Source organism: Myxine glutinosa, chromosome 12, assembly GCF_964187855.1.
Source record: "Myxine glutinosa chromosome 12, kmMyxGlut1.1, whole genome shotgun sequence".
Lineage (NCBI taxonomy): Eukaryota > Metazoa > Chordata > Myxini > Myxiniformes > Myxinidae > Myxine > Myxine glutinosa.
The window spans coordinates 94,775,033-94,794,407 of NC_136272.1; the positions used below are offsets into that span (position 1 = coordinate 94,775,033).

Consider the following 19,375-nt stretch of genomic DNA (forward strand, 5'->3'; position numbering starts at 1 on the left):
TCTACTGCCTGCACTCACTGTATACTACCTGCACTCATTGCAACCTCACCACTGCCTGTATTTGCTGTACCCTCACCAATGCCTGTATTTGCTGCACCCACACCACCGCCTGCATTCATTTCATCATCATTGTGTGCACTCACGGCGCCCTCTCTACTGCCTGCACTCACTGTATACTACCTGCACTCACTGTATACTACCTGCACTCATTGGAACCTCACCACTGCCTGCATTTGCTGCACCCTCACCAATGCCTGTATTTGCTGCACCCATACCACTACCTGCATTTGCTACACCCAGACCATTGCCAATCTCAACAAACTCACTCCACAACCATAACTATTTTTCTCTACAAATTCCTCACATTTTGCTACCTGCTGTAAAATATATATCCGTTCTTTCAATCTAGTAATAACTGTCCCCATGTGGGCTATTTCCTCATACTTCCTACAACAATGGGTACCCTCTGCTTCCATTATCCCAAATATGGCCCACAATAAGCATCCATCACACCTTTTGTAATCCCCTGTGCTTCTCCTTCACTCTCCATTACCCTTTTCCCCACAATATCCCCAAGGCCCAACTGACTTAACTGCTAGGCTTGGAGCCCCAAAGCCTAACCCTGCCTCTTCCAATAAAACGATTACAAATACCCACTAATCTGGTACGAACACAACTGCAACCTTTATAGATACAAAATACACATCTGATACAAATCACGATAAAAAAATAATACACAAAACAACACAAAAAGCACTTATTTTGGTCTTGCGTAGGAGCTCACAAAACCTTGTGTGAACCCTCAATCCCTCATCCGGAAGTGAGTCCTCATCCGGAAGTGAATCCTCATCCGGAAGTGAATCCTCACCCGGAAGTGAACACTCAACAGTCCAGTCAAAGTAATCTGATGATACTATTGGAAGCTCACGATTTGAGGAACTCACTCAAGGAACGACTGCAGTTCGTGTAGATCCAGAAGGGCCTCATGAGTTAAAGTAGTCAACTCTATGCTTGAGCAACAAAGGAATTCCACCAACTGAAAAGCTGTGTTCGCATTCAATGCATCTGGATTGTACGGCCATTTGTTTCAGCATTTTTCGAGCAACTCAATCCGAAAGAATGGAATGTGACTTCTGTGACAGGAAATGTCTCTTTTAATACACAAAATGCCCTATGTTGAGTTTTTGCCTAATTTACAGCTAGGCCGCTGTAAGGAGCTCCATTTCCACGTGATTATTGTTTAGACTGCTGGCATTGGGTAAACCCTCAGGCTCACCCTGAGATTTTAACCAACGCACTTCACAAACTGTTAAGCAAGCTCTGAAGATACGTGTGTTGGAGCATTTCCTCTGTGACCGGATTACGTAACATTACACGTGTTCATGTACCTCGACCTGATGTGCAGACACGGAACCGAGAAAGGGTCCATATTGTTTCCTGCCACATCCGTCAGACCTCATGCCCTTCTCGGGTCCAGGTTAAGAGGAAACTGTTTTATTCCCACCACCTTGGGAATGCCATACCTTAATTTGAATTATCATTTCAAGCTGAGCTGAAATGAAGCGCAGCGAAAACTTGAGAAATCCTACCTGGGAAAATCTGATCTATGAATGGGTTTATAACCAAACATTGTTTATGCATTCTGAAGTAAGATACCATACCGCTGCAGGTTTGAATGTCCACAGACGACTCATTCGTGCTTGCAGAATGAGCAAAGTGAAAGGTTTATAAAAGGAGACGGGAAAAATATAGAAAGAGCCATCAAAGACTTCATGCCCTAGCCAGGACTTGTTTTGTGTAGCTTTATAGTACATACTTTATAGACGTACTCACACTCGAATTGTAATACTTTATAGAGGTACTGAGTTGAAAAAGATAAGAAGAAGAAGAACTAACTTTAGAGGCCTATTTTCCCCACAGAGCGGGGGTTGGCCTTTTTCGGGCACCATGGTCCCCTTTTTGAAGCAATGTTTTATGGCCGGATGCCCTTCCTGCCACCAACCCTGTTAGTCACCTCTTGCAACACACAGGGAATTACTAGTGAACTAGGACTCAATTTGCCGACCTCAGAAGGATGACAGACTGAGTCAACCCCCCTGGTGTTAATTCAGCGATCGACTAGGATTCAGAACCAAGGATCCTAGGATCCCAAGCCAGCATCCTAACCACTAAGTCAACACCAGGCCTTGAGTTGAAAAAGATAGCGTGTAAAAATTGTTCTACGTTGTCACATTGAGTGAAGACAAACAGACAGAAAGACAGATGCAATACCCTTTCCTCTGGCGAGGGTAATTAAGACCTGAGACTTGCCTCTTTCTGCTGGTATTTGATGGCAAGCTGCAGTCGGTCCAGGTTGTACGGGTTGGAGACCTCAAACAGAGCGTTAGGCTCATCCTTGTGGTTGAGAATGATTCCGAGCTCTTGCGAGCTCCGAGTCTGATCTAGAAGCTCTTTGGCGAAGTGCTTACACTGCTGAGCGAGCTCTTCATACTCGGTTTTAAACTCGTTCTCGAGCTTGCTCAGTTCCTTGAGCTCACAGCTCAGTCGGAACGCCGTCAAGATGGGGTCGTCGCTTGACAGGGCGATTAGCGAGGGGCTGGCGAGTGCACGGTAGATGTTTAGGCGTGAGCGAGAGTGTCGCAGCCCGTCGACCTCAAGGCTGGAGATGCACTCGCCGCAGGAGCAACGGACAGGGTGCGGGCGAGGGATGCAGACGCCTCGTCGTACGAGCAGCTTGATTATCTCGTAATTGTTGGAGTGGGCTGCCAGGATAATTGGCGTGATGTCAGGCGTGAACTCTGAGAACTGTGGATCCACCAGGAGAGCTGGTACCTGAGGAATGACAATTGCAACTATTACATATCTTGGAGGTACTATATAAAATGTGCAAAATAACTTCCAGATATTGCGATTAAAATGCATCTATCATGCAACATGGTATCCACGATTTAATTGTGAACTTGTGACCACCTACATAAATGTTCCCACCTGCAGAATGCCTGATAAGAACTCCATATGATTATTATTGTGACATGCCATGAACATCCAAGGTATACCTGTCGGTTCATCCTAACTAACAAAAATATCAACATAACTTCAAACATCATTACTGAGGACCATTCCACCATTCAGGATAAAGTCAACATGCTCCAGGTGTGTCCCAAGATAGCGACACACAAGCACAGAATGTAGACTACTCCGAAGATCTGCAAACTAGGGACCGGTAATATTTAAACAGGCCATATCAATGGCAGACCCCGATTTAAATTGTGGATGAATTCGAATCTGCACGGCTTCAGATCCTAAAACATGCTACGTGATCATATCCAGGGATAATAACGATTAGCATTTGACCAAGGTTGTATCTAGTGGACCTGAGTCCCATTTCATCCGAGGCTTTAGATACGGCTAGACGAGAGTCTCGGGGGGTTTTGGAGAGATCTTCACGCAGAATTACCATGATCTGCACTCAAAGGTTAGTGTGCCATGGTTAGTATGCCACTTGTATAAATCCGCCATGTCGGGCGGATGTATAAACTAGAGGTTCCAGGGAACCTGACCTCAACTGGTCTATATCAATATGGTTAGAATATGCATAATAGAACCACAAACTATATAGTTGTGACCACCTACAATATGTGCTAAAGAGGTACAGTAACGTTGAAGGTATCTCATGTTTAAACAGGAAACTAGAAAAAATTGAGTTTTAGGTGAGGCATGAAAAGTAAAACTACAATTACTTTTCTCAGATTTCAGACTTGAATTTATTTAGAAAGACTTGGTCAAACAATATACATGTATGGTATTGAATCAAGATATGCTGATTATTTCAATAGATGTGTTCAACAGGGTTTAAGTATTCATTCATCAAATCCCCACCTCCTCACACACACACAGCCCATTTTGGGGCGTGCAATGCCCAAATGCAATCCCAAACTAGTTTATGTCTTAAAGATGCTGCATAACAAGTTTCATCAAATTTAATCAATATTTGTGACTTTTAGAGCGTAGACGTCGAATTGTTTACAGACGACAGACAGACAGACAGACAGACGACAGACGGACGACAAAAACTCAGCTGGACATAGTCCAGTTGAGTTAAAAAGCACCGTTTGGGATTTAAATCCCCATCAGCTAGACCAAAACGGTTGATTCTAAGCCTAATCGAGCGAGCTCTTTTACGCAGGAAACCATGAATGATATTTCTCAGTCGCACAAGCAGCACTTAACCTGTAGAACGTGTGACCTTAAAACACACACCTTAAAACACATGGTACGGGAAGAACCACCTTTAGAGGCCATTTTTCTCCGCAGAGCAGGGGTTGGCCTTTTTCGGGCACCATGGTCCCCTTTTTGAAGCAATGTTTTATGGCCGGATGCCCTTCCTGCCGCCATAGTAAAGGTACAGGGTTACTACTAAAACTGCATATGAAAGAGCCGAGCATGTTATTGGGAATGTGTTACCCCAGAACTCTAGTGTGGCAACATCCTTCATTCTGTTGCTGTGCCACATGCAAGCTGTTGTGGACTGAAGGTCCACACGATTGGCTCTAAAGGGTTTTATTGCCTTGGTAAGGGTATTTGCAATAGGCCATTGCTAATGGATTTTTAGAAATCCATGCGACCTCCACGGGGAAATCACCGACATAAAATCAGAAGGATGCGCTGTATTCGGTGTCCCGTGCCTTATGGGCAAAGTATCAACGGATCCTTTTGGCTCAGGCAAAGGCATTTTTACCTTTCTCAGGTGCTATTCACCATTTAACTCTGGTGTACCTGTAGATATTCACGGACATCATATGCCAAGGGAAGTCAGAGCAATCGCAAACATGTGAAAACAAAGTTGTACGTAATCAGGACAGCCGGCTTCATGACCCTCGCCCCCTTCGGTTAGACAACTTGATATGAGGCCGTTACGAACGGAGTTCAAAAAACGAAATACACAATAGTCTCAGACTGGTGGCCTGTTTAGTATTCCTACCTGACTCCCTGGTTCATGATGCAGGTGAACCTGGGTTCAAATCGCATGTCTCATGTGTTCGTCCGTTGTCCCTTGTCAATGAATGTCGGAATTCATGTGAAGGTACACTGACGTCTACCAATGTATTTGTGTTGCACATGATACATGTAGAAGATTGTCTAAGAAGCTCAGATTAACCTAAAATAAATAAACTGAAAAAGACATGCCTGAGGTGTTTTTAACTGCAGCTCAAGTCCTTTGGTTGGTCTTGTGCGTTATACTGTCTGTTTGTCTGTATGTCAATCACCTACAGGTCACAGTTTTAAACTGATCTTTACGAAACTTCACCAAATGGTGGAGTTGGTCATAAGGAAGAATCCTATTGTTTTTGAGGTCAAAGGATCAACATCGGTCAACAACTTCTCATCTTTTTATAAAATCCTCAATTTTCATTCGATTGACTTGAAATTTGAAGAGGACTTGCATATCAGGTCAATTAATTCAACCACCAATTATTTTTGAGGTTCACTTTGGCCAAAAGGTCAACATAGACCAAAGGTCAATAACTTATAAGAGGGATTTCTAAAATGCTCAATTTTCATCCGATTGACTTGAAATTTGACCAGGATTTGCATATCAGCAAACTGAATTCAACCACCAACTATTTTTGAGGTCAACGTTGGCCAAAAGGTCCACATAGTTCAAAGGCCAGCAATTTAGGTGAAGCTTCCAAAATCCTCAATTTTCATCCGATTGACTTGGAATTTGACCAGGATTTGCATATACGGTCACTTAATTCAACCACCAATTATTTTTGAGACCATTACATAGGCCAAAGGTCAACAATTTATTTTATGGATTTTGCAAGTATTGTGCTATACACGACACATTTCTTGTTTATTTATACATACGCCTCATTATACTTTATTTAGGAGCACATCACACCGTTGTAGGTATCTCGTCAGTGCAACTTTCTGAACGCCCCACGTCGAGCACTAGGACGGTCGGTCATGAATACGAATTTTAAATCATGGATTGTTTAACTTCAGATGGAGATTTCACTTGCAAATGCTTGAATTTCCTCAACACAGTAACTCACATCTCAGGTTGTCGTGACAATTTTTGCTTCCCACCATTGCCAGTGTGAAATGGTTCAATGCATTACGTGGAACGGTGTCTTCTCTAGGGTTTGACTCGAGTGTGGTACCGGCAGAGCTATTTTTGTACTTTAGGACGTGATAAGCTGAAAGTGTTCCAGATATTCTCTTTCAAGCCTCGGTGGATTAACCGTCGCTGTGATAATAACACTATGTTAAAGCCTTTTTACAGTGTAGCTGCAGACTCCTCAAAATTTTGCAATAATGCTTCCAGGTCTTGATCTATATATTGACAACAAAGTGATGATAATTTCGATCCATCTTGAAGCTCAGTTTAGTATATTTTAAAATCCATCTTTATCTTACATTTCCAATCTGTACTGCTTTGTAAGTACGTTCGTGATTAGTTATCTATCCTAAGGATCTGAAGTTATAATTTGATGGACTCATCGTGGTTGACCTTTGTAGCCAGCCGACAATGGTCTCGTTCACTTGTAACATTTGAACAATTGGGAACGTGAATTTGTTTGTAGTGAGGAGCTGCTGAACCAGACAACAACCACACTCTGAGATAGCAAGTGGTGTAACCTGATGTCAAGGGATATCCAAGAACACCAGACCTCTTGCGACCCACAGTTCAGGTTACCGGAGATACCTCGCCTGCTCTCCTGCTTCCGTCCGAACTAACATTCCATCTTAACTTCCTATTGCCTCCCTCTTCCCAGCTAGAGCTGCACTTGATCATCCCTTCTCCATTTGATCCTCAAACCTCTGAATCTCTTCTGCTTTCTTTCTCCCCGTTTCCCCCTCTTCCCAGCAAGGCCTGTACTTGACCATTCCTTCTCCATTTGATCGTCAATCCTCTTAAAACTCTTCTGCTTCTTTTCTTCCTGTTGTTTCCCTATTCCCAGCGAGAGCTTTTCTTGATCATTCCTTCTCCATTCAATCCTCAAACCCTTTGATGCTTAAAGCATCTGCTGGGATATTTTTGTTGAAAGTTTCAGGGTGACCATTTTGTCTCACTGATCAATACAGTATAGTAGGGTGGCTTAGCAAAATTACCGTTACACGGTGGACAAAATCACCAAATTTGGCATGAACACTCCTAATGACCTATTAATCAATATTAGCCGAGGAGCCCTCGCGAATTTTTACGCGTATTCGTGTAAAACCAAAAAATCCAAAATGGCCGCCATCCAGTAATTAAAAACACATTTCCCGGGTTATATAAGTCATGGATAGCAAAAATTGGTATCAAAATATAAATTTTTAGGACACTGAATGTGTATTTTGATATTACAATATCACCAGTAAATTTAAAGGGACATTCAGTGATTTCATGTGAAGGGCGCCCTCAATGTTAGGGGGGGGGGGGGGGGGGGAGAAAGCTTTTGGCTTGAATACATTGCTTATAACTCCAGGTCATCAATTATTGCGAATGATAAGCTGTAAACATTGTACCCTGGAAATACAACATTATCATTAGGAGTGCAAAATATCGAGCCCAAGAATTGGGCGTGTCGCTTATTGGATGTCACGCCTACCATTACAATCAGTATCCACTATAAACCAATGAGAGGTTTAGATTAAGACTTAATTAAGATTAAGTCTCTGGTACTGCATATTGATATAGCTTTATATATTACAATACTCCTGGTCTAAAAAAAACCTCCCAGTCCCACTTGGGATGAGGGGAATTTGTAGCCACACAATCATGAAACTTATAACCACTACATGATATAATTGACCTCAGTCATCAACTTTTAAAGAAAATAATTTAAAAAAATTGAGTGTACAAGTACTTTGGTCATTCAGTAGTGAGCATGGGGGATTTCTGTTGAACAAAAGTATATTATAATGTTCAGTGTGCAATGTGCAAATCCTTACTTTCTCAGTAATCTAGACATCTGCAATGTTCTTATTTACTTGTCTATTTAATACATGGGCAAACACAACGTTTTGAGCAGACAAGATTGGCATTGCCACATTTGCATGTGGTACAGTCTCCTTTGCAACCACATTTGATTAGTTCTCTGCATGCTCTGGAAACCTCTGGCATTGATATCCAAACTGGTACCCATACATCTGACACCTTGGTCCATGCAAATGTCTGTGGAGAAGGAACCACTTGCTGTGTCTGTGTGCTGGTTGTCCAGATTCCGGCTTGGTACAATGCCCGCCGGGCATGTTGAAGAAGAGCATCCTGTGTGGGTGGTATTCTGTCCATTGATCGATTCTTCTGGCAGAAGAGTTCCTGTCTTGCTTCATTGACGGAGCTCAAGGGACTTGTTCTATCATACAAGATGATGATTAGTCTCTCGATCTTCTGGAAGTGATCAGCGTCTGTATAAAGAAGCTCAAAGGGGTGACGAGCCAGATACACAAATGTTTCTGTGATGTCTTCATAGGCTTGCCAAGCCTGCGAGGCTGACTTCTTGCCCTTACCTTGGAAGGCTGATGTGGTATCACATCCAGAAAGGGCATGAAATACTGGTAGAGCTTGTGATCTTGTTTCCCCAAGTCTGTCACATATGGCATTGATACTGTAAAATCTGTAATTCTTACCCATTCCAAAGGCAACCCAGATGTCTACCAATGGCTGAGTGACCATGAGATCATAAAATGTACCAATAAGTATGACTACAACGTCTGTGTCAACAGTGCGCACTTTAATAGTCTTCATATCTTGCTCTAGTGCATGCACGATGTGCACTATGACCCTCGTATCTGCTTCCTCATGGTTGCAGTTCAGCATGGCGTTGATGGTGCCTGTGGATACTACAGATTCACCTGATGTGATGTACACGGATTTGCCTGATGGAAAGGTAAACTCGGCAACCTTGGACGTCAGAAAGGCAAATAGCTCCTGTTTGTTTTTTGGATCACGGAGGAAGTCCATCCAATTGCCTGGAAGCTTGGTTTGGCCGGACACTTTTGTGCGCACACCCTTTCCTCTCTTTTCCCGGGTTCTAATTATGCTGATTGTTACCAAATGTACATAAACACATACTTCTGTTTAGCTAAAAAAAACCTGACTTGATCACTGAAGTTCTGTAATTAAAGATAATAACTTGAAAAGTTGCTTACTTACCATAAAATATGTAGATTGTTAACAAAGGAGGCCAGAAAACTTTCCACCAATACATGTGCTTAGCAGTATAGTAAAGACAGCCTGTAGTCACAATGTCGCCCTCTAAATTAGGTATATAACTACGGATACCCACAAGGGTCACATTAAGGTTAGGATAAAAGCATAATTAAAACATTCACATTATTTCCATGTTCAAACCCTTGTCTCAAGAACGCACTATCTTGAGAAAAAATAGTTTAGATCACTTTTAAATTCAATTAGTTTGGATGTTGCAGTCAATATTATGTAGTTTGATTTCTTTGATCTTTAGACCTACGGGAAATAAACAACCATGTTGTCCATATGTGGTAGGTTATTTGTGTATCTTTTTTAAAAATAGGGCTTCAATAAAAATATTCTGGTATAATATAATCATACTTTGGTACAATTTAGCCATCGTATGACCGCTAAAAACCAAGGAAATTGCTATTTCAGCATAAATGGCGGCCATTTTGGATTTTTATGTTTTACTTTAATATTTCAGGAGGGTGACCGAACATGTTGAGGACATGGTTCTGATATTTAAGTAATATTTTGATACAATTTGGCTTTCCTCTAACAACTACAACCCAAGAAAATTGGTATTTTATCATGAACGGCAGCCATCTTGGATTTGTTTGTGTTACCATGGTTACGTACATATTTCGAGAGGGCTCCTCGGCTAAAATCAACTGATATACCCTAAGGAAGCCTCACACCAAAAATGGCGCTTTTGTCCGCCCGGTAACGGTAATCTTGAAAATTGACCCCAAGCCACCCCGCTAGTAAGACAGGAACAGAACTATCCAGGGCTGGCATTAATTTTAACTTGTACATATGCATGTGACCATTACACATCCCTCATTTTGGGTGGTGCTTCATGTTAATGTCCTGTGGATACCTCTGCTTCCGTTCAGTTAAGCCCTTTCGTTTTGGCCTTCAAGATGACTTTCTATGCATGCTGCAAACCCGTCTGTGATTATCTTGTTGAGTTCATGAAGAAAGAAGTCACCTGGTTCTTATTCAATTGAGCAATGCATTAAGTGTGGTTTTGCGGCACACCATTACACAAACAATAATTCTAAAGACGAGTCGTTCCACAAATGAGATGAAGATCTATATTCGACTACTCAACACTTGACATTGACTCAGCTTGCATCTGCAACCATTGATTTCTCCATGGCTCCATTATGAGGTTCCTCCTATGTTTGTGTAGACATTCCTTTAAAATGGCCACTTAGGACAACACTGTCCTTGCAACAATGTAACCTCAAGCTCTTCTCTGTCCTCTTCTTGTTATTCGTATGAAGAACATTGTTGCTAAAGCCAGTGGTGTCCCAAGGCAGCTTTTGCTGATTCTTAAGTGCAACCGTTGCTAAAACTCTTTCAGATTTTTTTTTGTCCTCACATAATGGTATTGCTAAATCTAATCGACTGTGATTGCTTCCCCCTCAGGAGTTCATGTTAATCTCATTTGATCTTCGAGCCAAACAGTGTTTTCATTTGCACTGTTGAGATTGATGATTAAATTGTCCTTTTAAAAATATTTATAATGATATAATTGGCTCATGGAGGAGAACTTCGTGCATTTGCGATATACTGTAGATACCAAAAGACATATTCGACATGAAGTACAAGGAAGTAGGTGGACGACAGTCAAATCGACACATCTCTTCTAACTCATCCTGCCAGCACCGTACCAGCAGTATATCTATGAAATATTTGTACACTTTTTTTTTTCTTTTTTTTTTTTGTATACAGATTCGAGGCTCGTGAAAGAGCTAACATCACACAAAAAAATCAAACAGACACAAAACATATAATAAGGGTAGCGGTAGACTAAATGGGGAGAGAAGGGGAAGCGCACAAACACAAGATTTGACGGGTAATCCATTCTTTCCCCCATGCATTTCCTCCATATTCCATGACATGAGATTTATTTAAAAGGTAAATGAAGTTTGAACCTTGGAGACTCAAAATCATTAGCTATGTGCCTGATGGGAATGCCCAACAGCTCCTGATTGCATTTTCCAACAATCCTTACAGGGAACTGCGTGCACCATGAAAAAGAAAAAGACTTAAGAAAAGTGTTACCGTAAACGGAATTATGTGAGGTTATCGATTCCCAAGAACCGTTTACTCAATCTCGAAAAAGGTGTCATTCTCACAAGCATTTTGTGCCGAGATGTTGGTAGTCGTCGTGTGTAATACATCACGCCATTCCTCCTGTAGATTAAGTGCAGGTTCGGTAGTAATTTAGATCCATTGACTCCAGCCCGATGGTGGCATTCCAAGATGTCGGGAAATTGAATTCAGCCCGGGATCTGTGCTGGCCACTCCGGCTATTCAATGTTGTTGTCCTCGACCAAATTAATCTTGAAGGCCAAAAGGAAAAGCAGACAAAGGAGCATTCCATGGTGTTCACCGTGCTAGAAACAAGCCGATGTACTGGTAGATGTTAGGGCCATCACTGAAGTATTGTATCAACATATCACGTGCTGAATTGCATTGTGGGGAAAAAATGCACCTGGAGGTTGGGAAGATTCGTTTTGAGTCAGGGTTTTCCGTCCCATTAAGTTTGGTAATTTAGTGCCAAGTATTGCTTGAAATGGCCTAAATGCCTGATGGCTGACAGTGAAATCAATTTAATGTTTTAGGAACACCAGAGGGCGACGTGGCACCGATACATGAAGGCCTGAATCAATGTGTTTCATTATGAATGCATAATGAATAACCATATTGTACTTTGCATGATAATGGAGTATTTAGATCAGACTTTTTGATATACGGTTTGCATTGATAGACATAAGGCACCTCTTTGTTGGGTTTACCAGAATCCATTCAATCGACCATTATGATGCAAGGAGATAGGAAGAGACCATTGAACCTGAAATTAACACAAACATAGGGCCTAGGTTTGGACTAACCTAGGGGAGGGAGAGGGTTGACAGGGAGGGATAACCATTTGAGTGAAAAGATGCAATTTTAAAGCAAGAATTCTGGGATATGTATCGGCTCTTGGGCTATTTATTGGTAGATTCCTGTATTTGGCTGTTCCAGCAGCACAGTAATCCAGGACCCCAGGACTCCAAGACCACAAAACAACAGGACCCCAGGATTGCTGTTAAATGAATATTACTGAGATTGCTTTCCCTGTCAAAGAACCATAAGAAATTCCATGCAACAAGAAACACCCAATCATTAAAATCTATGATCAAAATCACATCCGCTCTGTCAAAGTTGTCTGACCGCAAGGTGGGCATCTATGTATTACGTACGTAAAGAGGTTGGCGGGGGGTGATGGGGGAGTTCGTCGTTTGTGCACATATTATAAAAAGGGAGAACGTTACTTCGAGTGCAGCCTATACGTGTGCATCATTACCTTCGCAAAAGCGGAAGGTTATGTTTTGATCGCTGTGTATTTATTTGTATGTCTGTGTGTGTGTGTGTGTGTATGTTATTCGCATAACTCAAAAAGTATTCAACCGATTCGCATGAAATTTGGTGGGATGATAGGTTATTATCCGGGAACCATTTGATTAGATTTTGGAATCGATCGGGTCAAAGGTCAAGGTCAAGGTCATGAAAAGGTCAAAATCGTCTTTTTACCATAGCGCGGTCAATTTGTGTCCAATTTGTATGAAACTAATGCCAAAATGCTTTGCTACACAGATCTTGTAGTCTTTTATTTTGGCAACAAAAGTAGCTGCGGCGAAGGTATGCGCTCTACCGAGTGCCCGTTCTAGTTCTTTAAGGCTTTTGGTTGTGTGTTGATGCAGTGCCCCCTGGAGGTTTGGGTAGGAATTTTGCCAGGGGGCTCGAGAGTGCAGCAGGTTCTTTGTCGAAAGACACCTTGGGATCTTTAATGTTAACCTACGCTAGATGAATCACCCGGCGTAACGTCCATCCAAGGCACGTTGATCAACACTTTGCCGGTAAAGCACCAATCCGACAGTTTATAGTCGGGGCAGGAATTGAACCCAGGCTCGACAGCTCAAAGTTAAGAGCAGCCCTACCTCTGCATCATCCTATCTGCCTGGAAAGAGGGTTGAAGTAAAATGAGAAAAATTTAAATTGAGAAAAGGAGAGAAGGAAGGTTAATAGGAAATTGTGATATGAGGTTAGGGGTGTGTGGGTGGTGTGCGGATGTGAGGACAGAAAAGTCTTGGAAGGATATAGGAGTAAATGTAGGGAAGGAATGGAGTAGCCGCCATATTTACATCAATAATAAATAGTTGATCTGTATTAATTACTGCAGCTCACACATTTAAGACATTTTGTGACCGTCAGAAAACGAACTCTTCTACCCTTCTTACTTTTTTTTTTCTTTTTTTCTTTTTTTTTGTATACTGAATCGAGGCTCGTGAAAGAGCTAACATTAACTTCACAAACAAATCGACCAGACAAACAAAATATATAAAAAGAGGGAGCGGAAAACAAGATGGGGAGAGAAGGGGAAGCACACACACACAACATCCGAGAGCAGGGAGATGTGTGGAAGGGAGAGGGCCCGGGGGGAGGAGGCGTGGGAAGGGGGGGGGGGGGGGAGGGAGAAGTATAAAGCACAAGGACACCAAGGACTTCCAGGACAAAAGTTGGTATTTCAAAAAGTGGAATTGGGGTGAAATTAGCGGGGGTAGAAAAGATCAAGGTTTTGGATGGGGGAAGATAAGAGATGGTGGTGAACAGCTGTTTTAAAGACTTGGAGGGTGGAGTGGGATTGAAGAGAGTGAGGGAGTTTGTTCCAGAGGTGGGAGAAAAGAGGAATGAAGGAGTGAAGGTGAGCAGAGAGTCTTGATTTTGGCAGTTTAACCAAAAGAGGGTTGCAGACAGATCTTGTGCGACCTGTAGGAATATTTGCGGGACAGAGCCCAGAGAGACCTGGGGGGGCAAGGCCAGAGAGGAGTCGGTAGAAGACGACTTTCTTTCAACACATCACCTGCTTTTCACTTCACCATCTTACTTCACATTTCACATCACCATCACTTACTTTCCAGGGAACGTGCAATCATCCGAGCAACACATCACCTGCTTTTCACCGCTGGGCTTGCGGTGGTTGAGGAGAAGCTCCACAGCTCCCAGCACCTGCTTCCTGATGGCATGCAGCAGAGCATCTCCCACATGCACATTGTAACTCAGCAGCAGCTCGATGATGCCTAGATTCTCGCTGTCGATCGCGATCAGGAGAGCGCTCCTGCCAAGTGGGTCAGTGCAGTTCACGTTGATGTTAAAGTATATCTCCGCTTCCTTCAACGCATCCTGTACCCACGTGAAGTCTCCCCTCTCCACCGCATTCAGGTACGCCTTCTCGTCCGCCGAGAGCTCGTCCTCAGCCCGCACGATGCGCAGGGGGATGCGGTCCCGGCAGGGCGCCTGCTCGCAGCGCCGGTAGTACAGTTGAGACATCGTGGAGTCGTAGCTTCCTGGGGAGAAGAACATTGCGTTCAGGTGAATTTGCTTTTAGAGAAGACAAAAACTCAGGGCCAGGGGATCTGTAAAGATACTTGGCTCATGGATTCATAAAAGCTTGGCTGTCCATAAATACATGGGGTTTTGAGGATCCACAATGACAAGGGGCTTGGAGGTACCTAAGCACAAGGGGCCTGCGGATCCATAAAAACGTTCGTAATATCTGAAAAAGTTCATGAAACACCAATCATATATTTGCTAGCATCTCGAACATCACAATTTTCACAACTTCATCATTTGCTGGTATCATTCCAATGATTTGCTTATGGTCGGTAAAAAGAGTTAGACAAGCCTAAGCTCATCCACTACTTGGATTGGTCTTTAACAAAACTTAAAAGCAATGACGTCAGAGATGACGGAAATACAATAATTGTTGCATAATACAACAGCATAATAATGGTTGCATAATAATAATAATACAATTTACATAATATTTGCATTATATTTACCGGGTATATGTAAATTTCTAAACAGCTTCATGGGCGACTGGAACAAGTGAATTCTATACATTAAATTATCTTCAGGAATTCGATATATAGGCCTAATGTCCACAGATCACTGAAACTGTAGGAATTCCTCCAGGAAGAGAAAGAAGATCAATATGATGCATATCCATTGCCTGTTCTATATTGTACATTTCTATGAGAAATAAGATCTTGCACATTGTATTGCAATACCTTAACAGGTGAGTTTCTGAAACTTCCTGCAACACCTGAACAAAGCAAGCTCACAGAATGAATGTCCCATGTATTGAGACCAACACCGACTACATTACCACCATTTGTGGTGTCAGGGATGTATGTAATAAAGGAGGAAGGGAGGAATTGAAGCATGGAGGAAGAGGTGTTGGGTTGGGGGTTGGTCCCACATAGTATGCTTCCAAATATTATTTTGAAACATTCAAAATGTAATACATTATCATTCATGCCACTGTAAGCAGCAGGATAGTTCCGTCTGTACAGTATGAACAAGAAAGAGCAATCAGAGATTGCAGACCCTCACCAGGATGTGTTTTTTAAGGCTTTTGTGTTAAAAGAAATATGGCGGCCGAACCATGTGACTGATGACGTCATCATTATTATTTTTTTTCTCCACCAATTTATCCCTAGATTATGCTCAAGAAATTTCATCTTGATCGGATGAAGTTTTGTACTTGTCGAATTATGACGTCATAATGGAGGCAGCTATGACATCATCATTAACATATTTTATTCCACATGGAGAGTTCTTTGCAATGAGTCATGTCTCAATTTTTTCCTATTTTGCGCTTTTGGAGATATAGAGGTGCAAAGTTTTTCGGTTTTTCCAAGATTGCGCCCATACCACGTGACCTATGACATCATCATTATTTTTTTTCTCCACAAATTTATGCCTACACGACGCTCAAGGAATTTCATCTTGATCAGATGAAGTTTTGTACTTGTCGAATTATGACGTCATAATGGAGGCACCTATGACATCCTCATTAACATATTTTATTCCCCATGGAGAGTTCTTTGCAATGAGCAATGTCTCAATTTTTTCTCTTCAGCGCTTTCGGAGATATCGAGGTGCAAAGTTTTTCGTTTTTTCCAAGATGGCGGCCGAACAACATGACCTATGACGCCATAATTATCATTATAAAATTCTACAGGTGGAGTTGCACCAGGGTGAAAATTTTCTGTCAATCGGACCAACGGTTGCAGAGAAAATCATATTTATTCTGTGCGGACAAACAAACAGACAGACAAACAGACAGACAGACAAACGGACTCAAATGCAATACCCTCTCCTCAGGCGAGGGTAATTAGAGTGAAGTGGGAGGAGTTATAATAATTTAGTTCCTCCCATCCATCACATTCAAGCTTGACCCCACTCCGATAACGTTGGAGTGATTGTGTAGAGGGTTTATATATAACTTAGGCTGCAGCTTCCATTCTTTTTATTAAACGGGCGTCGTGGATGGAACACTTTATGGTCCTCTAACTCTTTTCAAGGTTTACTTTAATCAGTTCACGCTGACAGTTTAATTGGGCAGGAAAAGGCATTAATTGGAGGATGGACCCACCGGATATCGATGGCATATATCATATTTAATGGCTACCTGTTTGAATCAGGTTCACAAGACTTTCAGTGGAAATCATTTTGGAACGAGGGTGATGGCTCACGGTCCACACCAACATACCGAGGTATACCAATTGGTAGTGTGTGGTCTATTATTCAAGCATACCTTTAACAGGTATCATTTCCATACATGGTTTTGAACCTTTGCTTTGCATCCTGAACGGTGCACGGGTTGGGGGGGTATTGTTGTTGTTTTGTTGTGTTCACAGCTCGTGTAATATGGTTTGCTGACTGCTAGCAGGGTCGTCTGGGTTCAAAATGGTCTTGTTTTTCATCTCTTTCTATACGCCTGGGTACAATGTTATCAACGGTAAGGTCGAGAGTATAATTACGATCGCTCTTGTTTGAGTCTCCTGGCTTATAACTCACACACATATACACATACACATCCACATACACACATCCACATATCCACATATCCACATATCCACATATCCACATATACATCCACATATCCACATACACACATCCACATATCCACATACACACATCTACATATCCACATATCCACATATCCACATATACATCCACATATCCACATACACACATACACATATCCACATATCCACATATCCATATATACATCCACATCCACACATCCACATCCACATATACACATACACACATCCACATATCCACATATCCACATATACATCCACATCCACACATCCACATCCACACATCCATATACACACATCCACATACACACATCCACATCCACACATACACATACACACATCCACATCCACACATCCACATACACACATCCACATACACACATCCATATACACACATCCACATCCACATCCACACACACACACACATACACACATACACATACACATCCACACATCCATATACACCCACATCAGGGGCGGATCCAGGAATTTCAAGACGGGGGGGGGGGGGGGGGGGGTGGTGCATGAAACGATAGTGCTGGGGGGGGGGGGATAAAGGGGGGGTCTGGGGCTTCTCCCCCAGGAATTTTTTAAAAATTGATCGTCAGAAACGGCATTTTGTGCGTTCTTGGAAGTTCCTGCAGTTCCTTGTGTTCTTCCCTGGTCCAACAGTTCAGCAGATTCGCACCGCCTGAACCCTCGTCCTGGATCGGAGGGGGGGGGGTGCGCGCCCCCTGCCCCCCTCCCCCCCCATGGATCCACCCCTGCACATCCACATACACACATATACATCCACATACACACATATACATCCACATGCACACATATACATACACATACACACACCCACATACACGCATGCACATACACACATATACATCCACATACACAGATATACATCCACATACACATATATACATCCACATACACACATATACATCCACATCCACACATATACATCCACATGCACACATATACATACACATACACACACCCACATACACGCATACACATACACACATATACATCCACATACACAGATATACATCCACATACACATATATACATCCACATACACACATATACATCCACATCCACACATATACATCCACATGCACACATATACATACACATACACACACCCACATACACGCATACACATACACACATATACATCCACATACACAGATATACATCCACATACACACATATACATCCACATACACACATATACATCCACATACACACATATACATCCACATACACACATATACATCCACATACACACATATACATCCACATACACACATATACATCCACATACACACATGCACACATACACACACACTGTGTCATGGTTAAGAAAGACACATTTGCAGTGTTTGTAACGGATCTAAACTCTGGACACATCGTCAATTGAAATGAAAACTCAAACGAGACGTCGCAAGCTCTCACCGTCATTTGTCTTGATAACCCAAAGGTAGCGTCGTTACATCGTCGGCTGTAGCGATTCCTAGGGACGCGGAACGCGCTACCCGGACGGTATCCTCTGAGACACCACGAGCCGTCGCGCTTGCCGGAGCCTCGACCCCATTGCTGAGCATCGTGCGGGTCCGCACGCCGTCCGCGGTCTGCACACGAGGGCAGGGAGGGGGCGACGGGGCTTGGGGGGGAGGTGGGGGCAAGCGGGGGGTTCGGCTCGTCTCGCCGCCTTGCTGCCGCAGTTGTTGCTTCTCACGCCACCACCATTTGCAAAAGCGTCTCCCGTTTGTCACCAAGCGACGATTAGCATGCAGCGAGCGCCTTGCGGGCCTCTAATTGATTTTGTCGGCATTTTCTCTCAGGACGAGCGAGCCTGTCAATTCGCGGTTTTCGCGCCCATCTGTGCAGCGCTCCCCCCTCCTCCCCCCAGTCCCCCGACGTCGGTACGCGCGCGCCTGGCGTCCCCCTGCACTCCCGACCCGCGCGCGGTCCACGACGCTCTCAGCCGACCCTGCGGCGCCACTTTGGAGTAGACGTCCGGTGGCACGATCGAGTCGGGTGCACCTGATGGCGAAGCGAGTGTTGGGGAAAAAGATCTCACGTCGTTCTCCCAACTCTCGGCTCCCTCCCCCCATTTTTTCCGGGAGGAAAACGAAGGAGGGGTATCGGTGCTGGAGGGGGTGGGGGGGAATTATATAAAAGCATCGCGTTAAAATAGGCGCGAAAACAAATAACGTCCCATTGGGGTTCGGGTATT

At 43.1% G+C, this 19,375-nt stretch overlaps 1 protein-coding gene across 1 annotated transcript in view; it reads right to left on the reverse strand.

The window, feature by feature from the left end:
- LOC137437633 (short transient receptor potential channel 4-like) overlaps nucleotides 1–18,746 on the reverse strand; it is a 72,602-nt gene extending 53,856 nt beyond the window's left edge. Inside the window, exons 1-3 of the mRNA XM_068132110.2 lie at nucleotides 18,592–18,746; nucleotides 14,195–14,589; nucleotides 2,311–2,832 (exon numbers count right to left, since the gene is read on the reverse strand). Of these exons, the coding sequence (XP_067988211.2) occupies nucleotides 2,311–2,832; nucleotides 14,195–14,572 (900 nt within the window). The 5' untranslated portion in view covers nucleotides 14,573–14,589; nucleotides 18,592–18,746. The remainder of the gene's footprint in view (nucleotides 1–2,310; nucleotides 2,833–14,194; nucleotides 14,590–18,591) is intronic.
- Between the last annotated feature and the right edge of the window lie 629 nt (nucleotides 18,747–19,375).